The sequence below is a fragment of the Mya arenaria genome, chromosome 8 (genome assembly GCF_026914265.1).
Source record: "Mya arenaria isolate MELC-2E11 chromosome 8, ASM2691426v1".
Classification (NCBI taxonomy): domain Eukaryota; kingdom Metazoa; phylum Mollusca; class Bivalvia; order Myida; family Myidae; genus Mya; species Mya arenaria.
The window spans coordinates 55,323,467-55,341,068 of NC_069129.1; the positions used below are offsets into that span (position 1 = coordinate 55,323,467).

General features: G+C 37.9%; 1 protein-coding gene across 1 annotated transcript in view; it reads right to left on the reverse strand.

Annotated features, from left to right (window-relative positions):
* Positions 1-760: 760 nt before the first annotated feature.
* Positions 761-17,602, reverse strand: part of LOC128244368 (uncharacterized) — a 35,998-nt gene continuing 19,156 nt past the window's right edge. The window contains exons 27-44 of the mRNA XM_052962382.1: positions 16,229-16,380; positions 15,750-15,857; positions 15,244-15,358; positions 14,764-14,912; positions 14,395-14,509; positions 13,744-13,937; positions 12,717-12,831; positions 12,242-12,456; positions 11,869-12,021; positions 11,228-11,239; positions 9,850-9,873; positions 9,489-9,590; positions 6,111-6,236; positions 5,776-5,886; positions 5,262-5,379; positions 3,226-3,338; positions 2,296-2,419; positions 761-949 (exon numbers count right to left, since the gene is read on the reverse strand). Of these exons, the coding sequence (XP_052818342.1) occupies positions 823-949; positions 2,296-2,419; positions 3,226-3,338; positions 5,262-5,379; positions 5,776-5,886; positions 6,111-6,236; positions 9,489-9,590; positions 9,850-9,873; positions 11,228-11,239; positions 11,869-12,021; positions 12,242-12,456; positions 12,717-12,831; positions 13,744-13,937; positions 14,395-14,509; positions 14,764-14,912; positions 15,244-15,358; positions 15,750-15,857; positions 16,229-16,380 (2,173 nt within the window). The 3' untranslated portion in view covers positions 761-822. The remainder of the gene's footprint in view (positions 950-2,295; positions 2,420-3,225; positions 3,339-5,261; positions 5,380-5,775; positions 5,887-6,110; positions 6,237-9,488; positions 9,591-9,849; positions 9,874-11,227; positions 11,240-11,868; positions 12,022-12,241; positions 12,457-12,716; positions 12,832-13,743; positions 13,938-14,394; positions 14,510-14,763; positions 14,913-15,243; positions 15,359-15,749; positions 15,858-16,228; positions 16,381-17,602) is intronic.

The window sequence follows — 17,602 nt, forward strand, 5'->3', positions numbered from 1 at the left end:
GCAAACCGTTTAAACACCTCTTAAGTATAAACTTAACTATGCGTCATCTCATAGCGTTTTGTCTATTTGGGAGCCTAACATTTGCAAATAACTACTGTGTTGTTCCCTAAAAAATAATTATCAGTATACAAATAACTTACAGAGTTTGCGCTTAGAAGCCTATTTTATAGATGTATGTGAAGTAAAAAAGATATCGATGAAATCTATGCATTTGGTAGCATTATTCCGCAACTGGAGTTGTTCAGTCTCGTTAAAGAAGCACTCTTACACCCAAATAAGATTTACCCTAGTTAATACAATTGATTAAGTAAACCAAAAATGATGAATACATGTGAAAAAACAAAAACAATGGTTCTTATGAAGGATATTGAGTTTAATTTGAAAGAAAGATGCAGAAAACACGGTATTCTACCTTATGAGATGATAGAATTTCATGGTAAATCTTTGATCACTCATTATTTTTGCCTTTGTTAGCTTTCAAATACACGGTTACAATCTTGTTATCAGTAAGTTATATTTTCCATAGAAGAATTATTAATTAAGTAGATAAAGGTTTATCTCTCATGTTTGTTATACATGTATATGTATTGATTTTTAACAAGAGTGTCGCTTTAATCGAACCAACACCCAACGCAAAGTAACATTATTAAAAGAATAAACAAACAAACAGAACAGGAACATTTCAACATCTTGTAATTTATTTACAAAACACAATGAACAAATATTTCAAGAAAAATCTCAGACAATTAAAACCCATAACTTTTGTACAAGAAAAACTTTATAAAGGTGACCGAACGTCTTGAAAACGTCGTGAAGCGTTTCTTATTCCACCGTATAGCCTGGTGGGTAACTTAGGACGACATCTGAAGGGCAGTTGGGAGTCTGGCAGCACTTTCCGGGGGCTGGAGCGTCCAAGTGGCAGGTCGGGGGAAGGTTCCACACCACACATCTGTTAAGAGAAAAATGTTCATTTAGCAAACTGAAGGACGTTAATGATATAAGACTTGAAGAACAGACATATCCATGGCTTACAATACACCCAAGCACGTGTAAAGAGACATAAAATAAATAATAGGAGTCCAGGAAACTTGGGATAATATTCAAAGATATGATCTACCGTGAAAGTAAAGTTTCTAGCACTTATCAAAATGACACAGGGGTTGTATTCATTATGCATATCAAATCAATCTTACAGTCATTCATATTTGACATAATTCACTCTATTGGTTAGTTATTAATAATCATTAATCCGATTAGCTACATCGTTCTTAGATCCAACATTGAATACCAGCCTGATCTACATGTGTATTTAAGCATGTCAGTAAAGGTTCTTGTTACACGTTAATGGTGAAGAAATAAATATTAAATTTGGTCAATCATTTTTGCATTTGGAAAGTTCACGCGATTAAGATCAGATTTAATCCATGTATGCCGCAAATAATGATACTAGAAGGGCAAGAACGACGACACAATTGTTCATGGATTTTGCGGTGCGACATTCATAGGAGAACATAATGTCATGGATAAGTAGTTAATTCGAGTTGTCTTTCTTGTGTAAATAGTGCCGGATATGGCGGAACAATGGTCGTTTATGTTAAATTTTGAACTAAATGGAAAGTTGTCCTTTTTTCAACTTGCATTTTAAGGAAAAGAAACTAACAATGTTTGTATACAAAATATGGACACGAATAGATGCATATGCATAAAGTTCATAAAAATATACCCTTTCTTAAAATAACATTCTAATATTATATTGATTTTCTTACAATTACTCACTAATATGCTTTGTAAATACAGCCCGAGGGGATCGTATGCATAATGCATCTTAGTGACAATTTTTAAATTAGTGAAAAATAGCCTTTTTGTTGAATTGAAAGAAAACAGACAACATTTGTACATGAAAATATGAAAATAAGCAAGAAAATGGTTTAAACAATATAATGTATATGAATAAATTTCATGTAAAGTAGAGTGTGTTTTAAATAATCGTTGTCAAATACTACGAAATGTTCACTAACTTCGAAATATTCACAAATTTGCTTGATCAATGCGGCCCCAGGCCCTAATGTTTCGAAACTTCTTAAGTCCCTTATATCTAAGTATGTATATTGGCATATTGATATAAGCTATTTAATCCTGTTAAGCTTAAGAAGTTTCATGAAATTGGGGCGGTCTTCATTTCTTAAATTTTAATGGCGGAATTACTTAAATTCTCATATACTTTGTATTAAGACTTGGGTTCTATAAAAGTGCTGCATTGCCATTGCCTTTGAAACCAGCAGGTGACCAACTTACAGAGCAGTGCATCTGTAGCGTCCCATCGAGGCGTCGACACATTCACATTTATAGTCGCACCCGTCCCTCCACGTCTGGCTCTGCGTATACACGTTGTTCTTGTAGTAACAGCCGGTCGTCTGACCTGTAAGACCACAGGCCAACTCAAAATACAAACTACACAGGTGGTGTGTAAGCTTATTTATTCTCACACTTGGGCAAGGCCCATTCGGCGAGTGCTCCGATAAGATTGTTAGTCATATTAGGTTTTTGGAGCAAAGTGCACTGACAGAATGTAGCCCTGGTTCTTTAACGTGCACCAGTGTATAGCACTGCCACACGTGACCTCCATTGAACGTCCCTGGCGGAAGACGATTAGAAATATTCTTAGTGGTGCGGCGGGGAATCGAACCTACGACCTCTGGATTGACAGTCGAGTGTGTTACAACTAGACCCCGGATCTGCCACATTCCGTAATTTCTTATACATGTTCTACATACGTGCAATAAACACTATCAATAAAATGCAAGATTTAAATATAAAGTAAATGCGAAAGATAATGTTATGACGTTAAACTACACAGCTTTTAAAGGTATTACGGAGTGATTCTTCTTTTCCGTGCAAAATCGTTCAAACTGCATAAAGGAAAAAAGAATAAGCATCGATGCTTATATTTACATTTCCCCTTTTCACAAATTTATCATTTTATTTCTCCGCGATTTAATTACAATAAAGGAAAGAATACTTTCGAGAGTGTTTTTAATTTGTGTTTTACATATGCATGCCCCAGGTCAGTAAGAGGTCACGAAAGGTCGAACGGATCATGCAAAAAGAACGCAAAATTTATCGTTCAAAAAATCGAGTGCGAATGTAGATATTTTCCTATATATGGTGCTCATAGTACAAAAGTAATAGTACGTATCCAAATTCCGGTAATGTTGCAACACGTACCGGTCATGGTGCCTGTCCCTGTGCCCGTGGCTCCCGTGCAGTCCGGTACACCGCAACACTGTTCAGCAACCGTCCTCAATACGCAGCCCGCCGCCAAATTATACGTGGGACACCTGATTGTGATAAAGCATGTCAATATTGGGGTTTAAAAAGTCATTGGCTTAATTGTACATACAAGACGAAACATGTTTTGTCCGTCTGCCAAATTGCATTAACATATAAACATATTTAAGAAGCATGAACAAAACTTGCTTTAAAATCTCCTTAGTAATAACTACCAAGCCCTCACGGTTACTAACGCAATTGAATTTCACCAACTACCATTTATTATGCCAATATTGTAATCTGATTCTATTGGAGCAACCTAGCCTGAACCACATCAAACAGGAACTTGTTTTAGGAATCCCTATTCAAGACAAGCCCCTCCCGATGACCCAGTCTGTACTAGTTATACATTCCCTATTGAATACAAGCCTCTCCCGATGGCTAAGTCTGCACAATTAATACATTCTATATTCAAGACAAGCCCCTCCCGATGGCTCAGCCTGAACTATTTATACATACTAGCCTGAATTAGTTAAAACACATTCCTTTTTCAAGGCAAGCCTCTCCCGATGGCCCAGACTGTACCAGTCATACATTCTCCATTCTAAACAAGCCTCTCCCGATGGCTCAGCCTGTACAAGTAATTCATTCCCTATTCAAAACAAGCGCCTCCCGATGGCTCAGTCTGTACTAGTAATGCATTCCCGATTCAAGACAGACCTCTCACGATGGCTCAGCTTGTACAGGTATTACATTCCCGATTCAAGACAGACCTCTCCCGATTGCTCAGCCTGTACAGGTATTACATTCACTATTTAAGACAAACCTTTCAGGTAATACATTCCCTATACAAGACAAACCCCTCCCGATGGCTCAGCCTGTACAGGTAATACATTCCCTATTCAAGACAGGCCTCTCCCGATGGCTCAGCCTGTACATGTAATAGATTCCCTATTCAAGACAGGCCTCTCCCGATGGCTCAGCCTGTACAGGTAATACATTCCCGATTCAAGACAGACCTCTCCCGATTGCTCAGCCTGTACAGGTATTACATTCACTATTTAAGACAAACCTTTCAGGTAATACATTCCCTATACAAGACAAACCCCTCCCGATGGCTCAGCCTGTACAGGTAATACATTCCCTATTCAAGACAGGCCTATCCCGATGGCTCAGCCTGTACATGTAATAGATTCCCTATTCAAGACAGGCCTCTCCCGATGGCTCAGCCTGTACAGGTAATACATTCCCTATTCAAGACAGGCCTCTCCCGATGGCTCAGCCTGTACAGGTAATACATTCCCTTTTCAAGACAGGCCTCTCCCGATGGCTCAGCCTGAACTATTTATACATACTAGCCTGAATTAGTTAAAACACATTCCTTTTTCAAGGCAAGCCTCTCCCGATGACCCAGACTGTACCAGTCATACATTCTCCATTCTAAACAAGCCTCTCCCGATGGCTCAGCCTGTACAAGTAATTCATTCCCTATTCAAAACAAGCGCCTCCCCATGGCTCAGTCTGTACTAGTAATGCATTCCCGATTCAAGACAGACCTCTCACGATGGCTCAGCCTGTACAGGTATTACATTCCCTATTCAAGACAACCCTCTCCCGATTGCTCAGCCTGTAAGGTATTACATTCACTATTTAAGACAAACCTTTCAGGTAATACATTCCCTATACAAGACAAACCCCTCCCGATGGCTCAGCCTGTACAGGTAATACATTCCCTATTCAAGACAGGCCTCTCCCGATGGCTCAGCCTGTACATGTAATAGATTCCCTATTCAAGACAGGCCTCTCCCGATGGCTCAGCCTGTACAGGTAATACATTCCCTTTTCAAGACAGGCCTCTCCCTAACGACTCTTCAGCCTGTGCTAGTTATATATACATGTATCATATACATACCATATACATCTCCTATTTAAGACAAGCCGCTCCCGAATGGGACAAATTAAAAAGAACCTATCCCTTGGTTTTCTCTTACCTATCTCCACACCTGTAGAAGCCCGTCTGTCCGTTCTCACATGTACAGTTGTAGTCACAGCCGTCATACCAATGGTCACCAGCTCCGTAATACCGACCCTTATATACGCAACCGCCACCTGAAAATACAACAAAACACTGCTGACTCTGTCCAAATGTCATTAAAATCAGATCCCAAGTAATCGTTTTACGGCGGCTATGGCCTCCAAAGTCATGTTCTCTGATCGCATACTTCGTAGTGAAATAAAGCGAACATCACGATATGATTTTAAAGAAATTGATATTGTCTGAGAATATCATTGAATGACCTCGGGCGAATAACTGCAATGGTGAAGATATTGTCGCTTTAACAATTACTCTCAATGAACAGTCAGAAATTTAGACTGCTTTTGTAATACTTTAGATATAGTTTATGTTTTATAATCATGCCATTAGAATGTATAAAATGTCAGGAAGTTTCAGCCTTATTGATATAAGAAGTCTATTAAAATGAAGGAGGAGTTTAAAATACTCACTGTATCCCACATATCCAGAGCCAGTGCCGGTGCCGGTTCCCGTTCCCGTCCCTGTCCCAGTGCCCGGTGCCGCGGTACCGGATCCGGTTATTACACCACCAGAACCTGTCGCTGAAACAGCGGTTACAACAAATGTTTTGTCAATTACTTTACATCATATGCAGAGAACAGAATATAACACATTTTCTTAACTTAAAACACCTCTTAATTTCTTAACGACGACGCCAACGACGGGCGACGGACAATGACTAATTGTCTACAGTAACAGTGGGTGTTTGGAAGATGGTTCTCACGAGGTCTTAAAGCAAGTGTATGTACAAACAGGTACCAATTACCTGGACAGAGGTTACAGTAGTGTGCGCAGTTGTCACGTGCCCATTGCTCGTACAATCCCGTGCACGCATCTTGAGTGTAGGCAGCGCAGTTGGATAACTTGTCCATACAGCTACCAGACCCAGTTCCTAAGAAGAGTAAGATTACAGTTCCAAGTTAATTTGCAATATCGGCAATACATAAGCCTTTGGCCATAAACATACACATAGGATGAAATGTACACAAATTTAAAAGGTGACAAATACAAAATAAACTAACAAAAAACATTTCACACGTACATAGTATAGACACAATAACAATTTACTTGATTGTACTATCTAACTATGAAGCAACTGCGTCAATACTGGCAGAACGTCGTTGAAAAGCATTGTAAATGTATTAAGATACATGTCTTATATTGTTTGTGCTTTTGAGGATATTAAAACCCTAAATTTATTCAAGGTATTCCACGAATTGAAAACATTGAATTGTAGACGTAAGTCATAAAAAAGGACAAGCAAGCAAAAAATTAAATTCAGATTGTAACTTCCAACTTCAATTTCAAGAATGTGAGAACATAGTCGCAACCCCGTTAATGCAATTCTATATTTCTATGAAATCGAGATTCTTTTCAAATTCAAAATTTAACTTGAGTTGTTTATAATAATTTAACTTCGGTAGTGAATGAATGGTGTCAGTCCAGTGTTTTACATATTGATCGTGGCGGCGTTGTCTTAACGATATAAAACAACAATTTGATATATGATCAGAAGACCAAACATTACTAAAACCGAGGGTGTCTAACACATTCTTCATATATTTAGACCAGTTATCCTTAGCATTGCAGTAAACAAAACTAACATCATTAACTTTTCACAATATATATTATTTATAAGCGAGGTTGGGGAAGATTTCATATTGCACCAAACTTTAAGTGCTCTGAATCGTCCTTGCTCTCTTAGTAGAGCAGCATTAGAAGTTTGAGAGCGAACTCCAAGAATGTTTTTACAATATTTAAGGTGGAGTTTATCCACCTATTTCATGTCACATATACCCCAAACCTCACAACCATACATAAGAATAGGAGCAATCATAGAGTCGAACAATAAGAGTTTAGTCTAAACGTCGTGTTTAACTCTACCAAAAATTGATACAATGTGATTATATGCTTTCAAAGCTTGATCTTTCAGCGCTTTAACTGCATTTACAAAAAGTTCCATTGTAATTGAATTTAATACCCAAATAACAGAAGATATCCATTGTTTCGACAACATTATTATCAATGGACCAAACAAAGCGATTCAATGTTTTTCATTTTTCAAAAATACATATTTTAGTTTTTTAGATTAATTTTCAAGACCCAACTTGCATAAATATCTATGTATTGCATCAAGTTGTGCTTGAAGACTATTAGGGTCAGTTGTGAACAGAGCAATGTCGTCAGCAATTAGTAACGTGTATAGAAACAGCTTAATTATATCGTTCTGGGTTAGATTTTCAAAATCTAAATACTCCCGAATGTCATTAATAAACAAAATAAATAAAAGAGGAGAAAGAGGTTCCCCTTGTTTCACTCCAAGAGATATATCGAACAGTTCTGAATAAAACATATGTTTTTTTTTATAATTTTATCACCACTTTTTCTTCCATGTATAATGATGGTTTTTAATGAGATAAAATAAGTTGGTAAATGATCCATCTTAAGTTCTATGAAGGGTTTTTAAATAATTCAGACTGCACGAATTGGTGTATATTTCGTGACTTTTTAAATGTAATATAAAAACAACGTTTTTACAAAAATGATAGGTTACACAGAGTGCTTAAACAAATAAAGTTATGTCATTTCGCTTGATAAAAAGGTATGTTATATTCTAAATACGTATTACACAATTTCATCAAAATTTCCTTAAACTTCCTTATGATTGCACAGATAATGCGTGTGTAATCTACGTAGCTTACAATTGTATTTTGCACAACAACGATTCATCCTGATAAAGCACTAATACTTTTTACAAATTAAACACTGTAGTTATACGCTGTTTTATTCCTAATTTAAACCACTAGTATAACTTACGTAACCATGATTTTGTTACTAAAACAAAAGTGTTGAATGTTAAAAATTATGTAAAAAACGGGTTAGATCAAATAGAATAGCAAACTATTAAATGTAAAAACACAATTACATAAAATATATGTATTTGTTCAACAGAAATTGTAAAATGGCATATAAAAGAGATATATTTTATTCATACTCTATACAGCGTCCATATTTATTACTACAATTTACAGATGCAATGTTATATCCGTTTAAAATGTAATTGTGATATTTCTATTCCATTAACATAAAACATTTAGAAGTGTTGTGTTATCTAGTCAACATGTCAAGTGATGTGAAAGAAATTTGAAGTAACGTATTTAATATGAAAATTGGTGTTTTTTGTCGTATGTCTTTAAATTTTAGAGTCGCTCATTTTTTGCAACTAAAACTTGCATAATAGAATATAACATGATGAGAAAAGTGTTAAGTCAATAAATTTTGTCCTGTTAACATTAAAGTTGTTTGTAAAGTTGTTTTTTTACAAAGTAATGTATTCTACATGCACATTTATCACAATATGTGATTGGTTTTCTTTATTATTTGTGCACTTTGCTTTTATGCCATGAACAAGGAGCATTGTATAGATAGCATTGCAAAGTGACATCAAATGCTCACTGCAGGCCTTATTTGTAAAATATGTATAAACAGGTAGTTTTCTTTTCTTATGATGTGACGTCATACACGTAAATTTATTACAGTGAAACCATACTTGAGTTTATGTCTTATTCATCAGTTATGTCTGAAGTTTAATGTTGAATTAGTCTTCTCCGAAAAATCGATGCAGATTATTTTGTAGTTTATTGTTCATCATAAAAAATTGCAAGTTTGGAAGTAACGTAAATAACAGTTTTTTCAGACATGAAACATCTTTTTTCGCTGAAAAAAAAATATGATGTTTTATTACGTCATGTATAATTAAATTAAAACAGTTTTCTATACGTTTTCTTTCATAGTTTTTTTACAAGTAAACATTATGTTCAAAAGCTGATAATTATTTAGTAACGATTTTTTAACATGGTGCTTTAGTTTCCAGACGCCCCAACGGCCAAGGCGTAAACATGTCTTAAAATGTTTATATGATGATACACTTTCATAAAATCATGTTCTACAAAATTGCCCTTGGTGGGGAGCAAAACAAGTTTCCCTTATAATCTAATACAACTCCATTGGATACAATACTCTGCAGAGTCATAGAAATAGCAGAGCGCGGAATTCGACAATGTTTTATTGATAATTCCAAGGAACTATCGTGTAAAATGTCCCAACAACCATTTGGTACGCTCCAAATCCCTTGTATCATTACCTGTGATAGTGCCAGTTCCTGTACCGGTACCAGTTCCCGTACCTGTACCAGTGCTAGTTCCCGTACCAGTACCAGTGCCAGTTCCCGTACCAGTACCAGTGCCTGTTCCAAAAATCAAATAAGTATAGTCTATATATTCATTATATCCTTATTAACAACAAAATATGTGGAACGACAGCGTTTTGGTATAAAGTCAAACATACATACAGATAATTCTGAATAAATCATCAATCCCGGCGTTTATCCATAAGCAAGCTGGTCGTCCCCGGCTTAAAGATTTAAGGCAAAGCCCGAACTAAACCTAAGATAAGCAAACGCACATATCAATAATAAAAGCCTTGCAAACTATGAACATGCTTACCAGTGATTATCCCCGTCCCTGCGCCTATGGACATCAATGTTCATCCTCGTTATTAACTTTCAAAACGATTATGCATTACTTTGGTTTACAACTGTTTTCAAATCGGAATCATAGGGGCAAGGTGCGATGTTTTGACAACCCCCTATGACCACGCCCCCATTGTTTTGAAACAATCCAAGGCTTATAGGTAATGCTGGGAGAACTGTTACTAATGATAAATTACAAATCAAAGATTATAGAATAAAAAATTTAAAAAAAATGTAACAGATCTCCCATCATTATCAATAAGCTTGGGATTAATTCAGAACAGTGGGGTGCGTGGTCATAGGTTTGTGTCAAAACAATGCACCCTGTCCCTGTGATCGGAATTGATTATTCATATCATTAATTTTAACTTTTAAAATTCAAAAAAAAAGTTTACTTTAACCTACAAATCTGACTAAAACCTTATCCTGAATATACTCTCTGTATCATTCGGAACTCCTCGGCCATTTTTATCGAAAACAACCTCGGATGTATTTGGACGGTTTACATACTCAAAAAGTGGTACGTTAATGTCCGCTGCAAGTAGATCGCGTAGTAATTTTATTTAGCAGTTAAACTTTCTGACTTAACTCTTGGGAATCTTAATTATGTTTTCAATAATACACTTCACTGACAATCAATTTAAACTTAGATCAATAAATACAACTCTAAAACACTACATTTAATTAACGATATAATTAAAAAAAATACGAACTACTTCAACTGATGTACCGGCATACATCCGAGGTTGTTTTCGATAAAAATGGCCGAGTAGCTCCGAATGTCTCTGTATAAGGTTCTGAAGTCCACACAGAGGAGGTCATCTTCAGGCGACCTTTTCGTCAGCCTATCAGAGGCTCACTTCCGATATAGTGTAAGTCAGCGGGAAGTTGAAATTGACCGATATATTGTAATTCGGTTCAAATTTCAATGATATGAGCTTTGCATTCGGAACTCATCGGCCATCGAAAACAACCTCGGATGTATATGGACGGTTTGCAATGAAAGAAATCTTAACATTTAACTACGCTGCAAGTAGATCGCGTAGAAATTTCAATTTAGCAGTTATACTCAATGATATTACTATTTCGAATCTAAATTTTATATGCAATAGTTCACATCACTGGCAATCAATTAAAACTAAGATATACAAAATACACGTTAAACACTTTAATTAATTTATACTTTTACTTAAAAGTTTACGAACTACTTCCCGGAAACATCCGAAGTTGTTTTCAAGGAAAATGGCCGAGGACTTCCGAATGAAGATTTTTTTGAAGTTTAAGTAGACTGTTTTCATCAGAAACTCGCGCAAGCAAGATCGAGCAATAGTTAGATAGTAAAACCTACGTACCAGTCATGCTCCCTGAAATAGAATACGAACTGGTGAAAAATACACTGAACGATGAATACAACTTATTTATCTAAAATATGTCAAACTCGAATAAATGTTTAATAGTAAATAATGGGAATAAATATCTTAACAAAATAAAATATATCATTGTCTTATGGGAAAACCTATACATAACTTGTTCGTACTTGTACTAGTATTCTTGACTAGAAATGCTTGCAAGGGGGTGGATTTCAATAAGCATCTTAGAAACACTTTTCAACTTAGAGAAACTTGCTATTTTCTTATTTGAATTATAAGAAAAAGAACAATCTATGTACACCAAAACTATGAAAATAAGCAAGAAAACGGTCGGAACAATATATGCACATGAATAGATCTGATCAAAAGTAGCGGATATTTAAAAAAAATTGTCGTGAAAAATTACGAAAATCTAACTAAGTTGAAAATATTCACTAAGACGCTTATTGAATACGACCCCAGGTAAACATAGATGCTTTGCCCGTGACTAGAAAAAAGGTGTCAAAAATTGACGTGGAATTGAATGAACATTGATATATTTTTCATTTTATGCATTAATCATATTTTCTTGGCGCTAGCAAAAAACAAGTATGCATTCCATTGCTTAAATTGTTTCCACATACCTCCACACATGTTGCAGTGTTTTGGGCAATTGGCGACGGCCCATGGACGGTACTGGGCGTCCGTGCACACACTGACATCGTATTGGGCACAGTTCGGGATCGCGTCCACGCATGCGCCGCTAGGTGGCGCCGTCGCCAAGTACGGGTTGGTACCTATACGTAAAAATAAACAAAAGAAAGTTGACGGTCACAATCTAGCGCTTGGAAACCACTATTACATCCAACAATAAAGTTGAATAGTATAGAAGAAATACAAAACCTCCATTAATACACCATACGCGACAACGTGTTTAAAATTCGGAAATTAGCAGCCGCAAATCTATCTATAGCCTCATGAATAACCAATTTAAAAAACAAACAAGGCAGCCCGTACCGCCACCGCAGTAGCCACAGAATTTTCCGCAGTTCTCCCTCGCCCATCCTTCATACTGCTGTCCACATACGTAACTGCCGTACGATTGGCAGTTGACCTTGTCCTGGCACGTGCCGAACGTCTGGGCCGCGTCACACTTCAGTACCTGGCAACACGCGTCGCGTGGGTCCTGGCCGAAAGAACAGCCAGTTGGTACGGACGCGATTCTTGCGCATCTGCGTAAAAGGAAACGTATTGAGTCGAACGGCGTACATGAAATAGTTAAAGTAATTTCATAGTTCCAAAGGCAATAGCGATTAAAAGCTTTCGTTATAAACGATGGAGTTGTTCTAATTTCATATTTTCATGAAGCGTTCTTTCAGTATTTTCATTTTATAACTAAATATGTCAAAATCTTTCCTGCGTGAGGTATTGCACTAACTATCTCACTGCGTGAGGAAATGGATCCCCTCACACTGGAAATGACGTCACTCACCTCTCATTACACCTGTACATTCCCTTGCTGGCGTCAACACATTCACAGTCGTAGTCGCAGCCGTCCTGCCACGTGGCGCCCTGGGCGTACACCTGACCCTTGTACAGACATTTGCCTGAAGGATAAAAAACATATGTACAGGACTGAGCAATTTAGCAGTATTCGATGCCGTGAACTGGGAATTGCAGACCAGATCGAGGTCCTTGAATGTCATACTACTGCGATATTGATATGTGTCTAGTGTTATGTAACAAGATAAGATAAATCCATAATAATATGGAATGTGTCCACAATCCATAATAATATGGAATGTGTGAACAGTCAACATTCGGGCTGATATTATTTTTTAACTACTTAAATGACAATCGGATCACCTCGGCCAGTATCCAATAGGAATTGGCTCGAAGCTTGCCGGAGATGGCCGAGTTGTTACGATTGCTTAAATAAACATATTTTAAAGAGGAGCTGTTTTTTGTCGGCACTTTTCTTTATTCAATTTGAAAGTTTGAAAGGGGGCTTATGAAACTCATTATTCATTATCCATGCCTATATACACATACACTGGCCGAAGTCACAGAGAGTTTGGCTTCATAAATAGGATGCAAATATGTGTTGGTGCATTTGGGCATATTTTATTCATTTTTGCCATAAAAAACCCGGACGATGGACGTTTTTAGCTCCCCCCCCCCACCCTTAAGGTGTTAACTGAGGCAGGTGTTAAGGTATATTGAAAATCATCATATCATTTTTTGCATGAACTTCATTTTTGAGTAACACCAGAATGATGCTACGATTATGATATATAAATATATAAGAGAAGTAATGAAATATAATATCACTATGATTATAAAGCAATTGTGTTAATTTATTTCTTAAATAGCACAATATCTATATAAAACAGCACTCGGTTAAAACATTAACAATATTCAAATTTAACATTTTGTAACTTAAAACTATACCACATCTGTGTTTGAATTAATGATTGGTTGATCACCTTACACAGCGATAAAAAGAACTCCGTTCTTACTGTTGTAACTGGTATGGCTGATCTGCCCAGATATGATGCTGGTTGGGTGGCCATATCCGGTGAAGGCGCCAACAAATCCCGTTGTTCCTACATTTCCGCCGGCGTTCTGACACTGTGGTACCCGGCAACACTGTGGGTCCTTGGGGTCGGCGACGAATGTGCACGTGGAAGGCACGTTGGTGTACTTGGGGCACCTGTAGAGGGTTATATTTAGAAGTGAATCTGATTTTTGGACACAAATCAATCTAAAGACTAAAAACTCCATAATAGGGTTACAACGAATAGGGCAGGGAAAAAAGAATAAGGGAATCCAAATGAAAACAAATAAAGTTACTTGTAAGGTCATGGTCGTGTCCATCGTAATATACGACTACAATAGATCCCCGCTGGCTCAAACTCACAGGAACCGGCAAAAATACCACGAAATTCGAGCCAAGCGGTATTGCTTAACTACAGTTTAATGAAATCGGTCCTTTACATCCAGTTCGAGCCAACGAGGAATTCGAGCTAAGCGAGTTCGACCAAACGGGGTTCGACTGAAGTTCAAACGATGTCTACATGTTTTTCCGAACATCATCCCGTTTACTACTTAATAGATATTTTACGACGGTTAAACAATCATTGCCATCATGGTTGGGTGTCCATGTTTACCTGTCCGTGCACTGGTAGTAGTGGTTCAGGGCGTCCTCACAGCGGCACTGGAGTCCACATCCGTCATACCAGGACTCGCCCTGTCGGTAATACAGGCCCTTGTAGTGACACAGGGCTGAAACAGTTATTTAAGCAACGTAATATTAAAGCATGATAATAATGTAATAAAATCATACTTTCAGACCTAGTCACACGTTCAATACATTGAAGTACAAGGCAGCAATGGAGGCAAGCATCACAATGTATACTACTTCAGGTTCATTATAATAAATAAAAGAAAATCCGTCGGAAAAAAATGCAGCCTTTTCCAGATCGTTGCAAGATGGAAACATAAAATAAAAGTAACATGTCTAAAATGCAGAATGTTACCATCTCCAGTGGGCGGTGTGGTGACGGCGAAGATGGGGGCGGGCGTGGTGACGACCATATTGTAGTCACAGTGGACTGTCTTGCAGCAGTGGTCGTGTGGATCCGTCTGTAGGCTGCACTGGGGAGGCAGGTTCACGTACGCCGGGCACCTGCGCAGGAGTACAAACTAGGTCATGAAAGTCTCATTCTAAACACATTATACTACATGAAATATAAAATTTCCATTTCAAAACAATGTCATGTTCACAAAATTATGGCCAAACTTCAATGTGTGTACGTCACAAATGTAGCCGCTACCCAGGACGACGACTTTACCAAGGTTAAAACGCTACCTCCATTGTAATTTAATGTGGGGAAAAACTGCGCAAATGCCGCCTTAAAGTTAGTATAGTTTTAATGTCAACATAAATGCAACTCATCAATTTACAGTTCTTGTAAATGGAAGAAATAAAATTGCAGAATCGCCTATGTGTTTCTCACCTTTCGGTACACCTGTACTGTCCGGCGGTAGCGTCAAGACACTCACATCGATACTGACAGCCATCGTCCCAGGTGGCGCCTTGTCCGTACGTGTTACTCTTGTACACACATCCGCCTGGATATTTAAAGAAAATTGGTAGAACTCGTTTTTAGAGCGTATGTGTCTTAAATGAAGTAATCATGGCAAAAATAAGATTTATTAAAATCTTCAAAACAAAACAGAGACGGGTTAACTAGCTGCTGATGCATTCATTAATCTTCAGAGATCTTCAGATCTTATCCCATGCCACTTTTTTCAGATGGAACGACTTCTATGGTGACTGATTAATGCCATTTCATGTTTTCGCATTTTCGCAACGAAAGGCGAAAATACGCCCCATGACGAATTGTCACCGTATGTATGCATACCAATGCAGGTTCATATAAGACCATAAAATCGCCCGAAATGGCAGAAATCAGCCAAAATGACTTCATGTCCTCGGGTTTATGTGTCATTAGATACTTACGACCACTTCCGGTAATGACGGTGCCTGTGCCGCCGCTACCTGGGGCGGGGGTAGTGTTCATACCGGAAGTCTGGGTGCCGGCTTGGGGCATCACCGGCTGACCATATCCTGCAAGTTATTCAAATAAGAAAGTGTAGACTTTTTTCTTCAAGTTTCGATAAATATTGCATTTGTAAAAATCAATTATTAAAATTAAAACACATATCTAACATTACGGCAGTGTATTATTATTTTTCACACAATAAAACTTAAAAATTTTAAGTTCAGATATAAGTTCCTATTTTATTATCTGTTTAGTCATATGAAATAAAAAGTAAAGGATTTCCAAAATACATTTTTCCTATTGACGTTTTTGCAAAAACATACTTTTATGTTAAAACACTTAAACATTTCTGTTCATTTGACAAAGAAAAAATTAAGAAATGTGATAAAGTAAGGAAATGACTTAAGAAGTTTTATGAATACCGCCCCAGTCCTACCTGTGAATGCATTGCCATAGGTAGGCACGATGACCACGGGCTGACCATTGGAGGTGACAGTTCCGACGGGACAGACGGGCTGCTGACAGCACGGGTCATTCGGGTTAGACCGAAGGGAGCATCCCGTGGGAAGTGTGCCGAATGTAGGGCACCTGCGGAAAATACCGGCGATCATAGTATACTAGTATCACACCTGTCACCAAAGATCTCAGTGAATTTGAATTTATATTTCGAGTTGTAGGTAACCGAACATGACGTAACCTTTTGCTTATGTTGTAATTACTTGTGTCCTGACCCATGTGTGATATGAACGAGTAATACACCAGTCAATTGTAACCACGCCCCCCCCCCCCTCCAAGCTCGGGGGAATAGCGGGGACTTTGACTTCCGGTTCAGCCAAGCCCGGGTAAAATATCTCCCCTGCGGGAAACGAACTATTGGTAAAATCCCCCACCGAATGCCCCCGAACTCCAGGGACCCTAGGTAAGGCCCAATCTCCGCTTAATTTGGCGCTATGACAAAACCACTGCGGTCACCCGGCCCTGCGGGGCCACCTGGAAAGTAAAAGCACGGCCAGGGTAAAATATCTGCCCTGCGGGAACGAACTATTGGTAAAATCCCCCACCGAATGCCCCCGAACTCCAGGGACCCTAGGTAAGGCCCATTCCCCGCTATATTTGACGCGAAGACAAAACCACCGCATTAACCCGTCACTCTGTGAGGCCACCTGGAAGGTAAAAACACGGCCCATGTCCCCAGCTATCCCCGGTATACCCCCGGACCTGGGGAGGCCATGGTTACAATTGACTTGTGCATAACGGTATAATTTATACAATGAAATATGGTTAAATCAACTTGACGTAGCGGAACGTTATAAATAAATCCCAAGTCCCCGGATGTTGTCCGCGACCAAAGCGTGCATAAATGTATACGTCTATATAATATATAGATTGTGAATGTAACTTCACACTGAGGTTTTGTAAAATCGTGAGTATTTAATGCACAGAATTTATAAATGTTATACTTTGAATTCATTCCTTTATCTGCAATCAGATAAAGAAAAAATCATGAATATCTTAGAGAATATATTTTTTGGCTGGAAAAAGAACATGGAAAAAATCCGGTCTTCGAAAATTAGCGGTGCCTTACTTCAAAGTAAGCGAATTTTCTTAAGAGAAATGTCACAAACCTTTTTGTATTGTTTAAATAATTTGACTTTGAACTGAATTTTAAGAAAATGCATGGTTGTCATATACGTGAAACCCTACACATAGCATCTTTATCCGATCTGAAGTTTTGCCCGTTAACACTGAAAAGTATAGGGAAATAGTAGTGTGTAACCATTAACCCCGGTTTGAGTGAAAATATCATTCG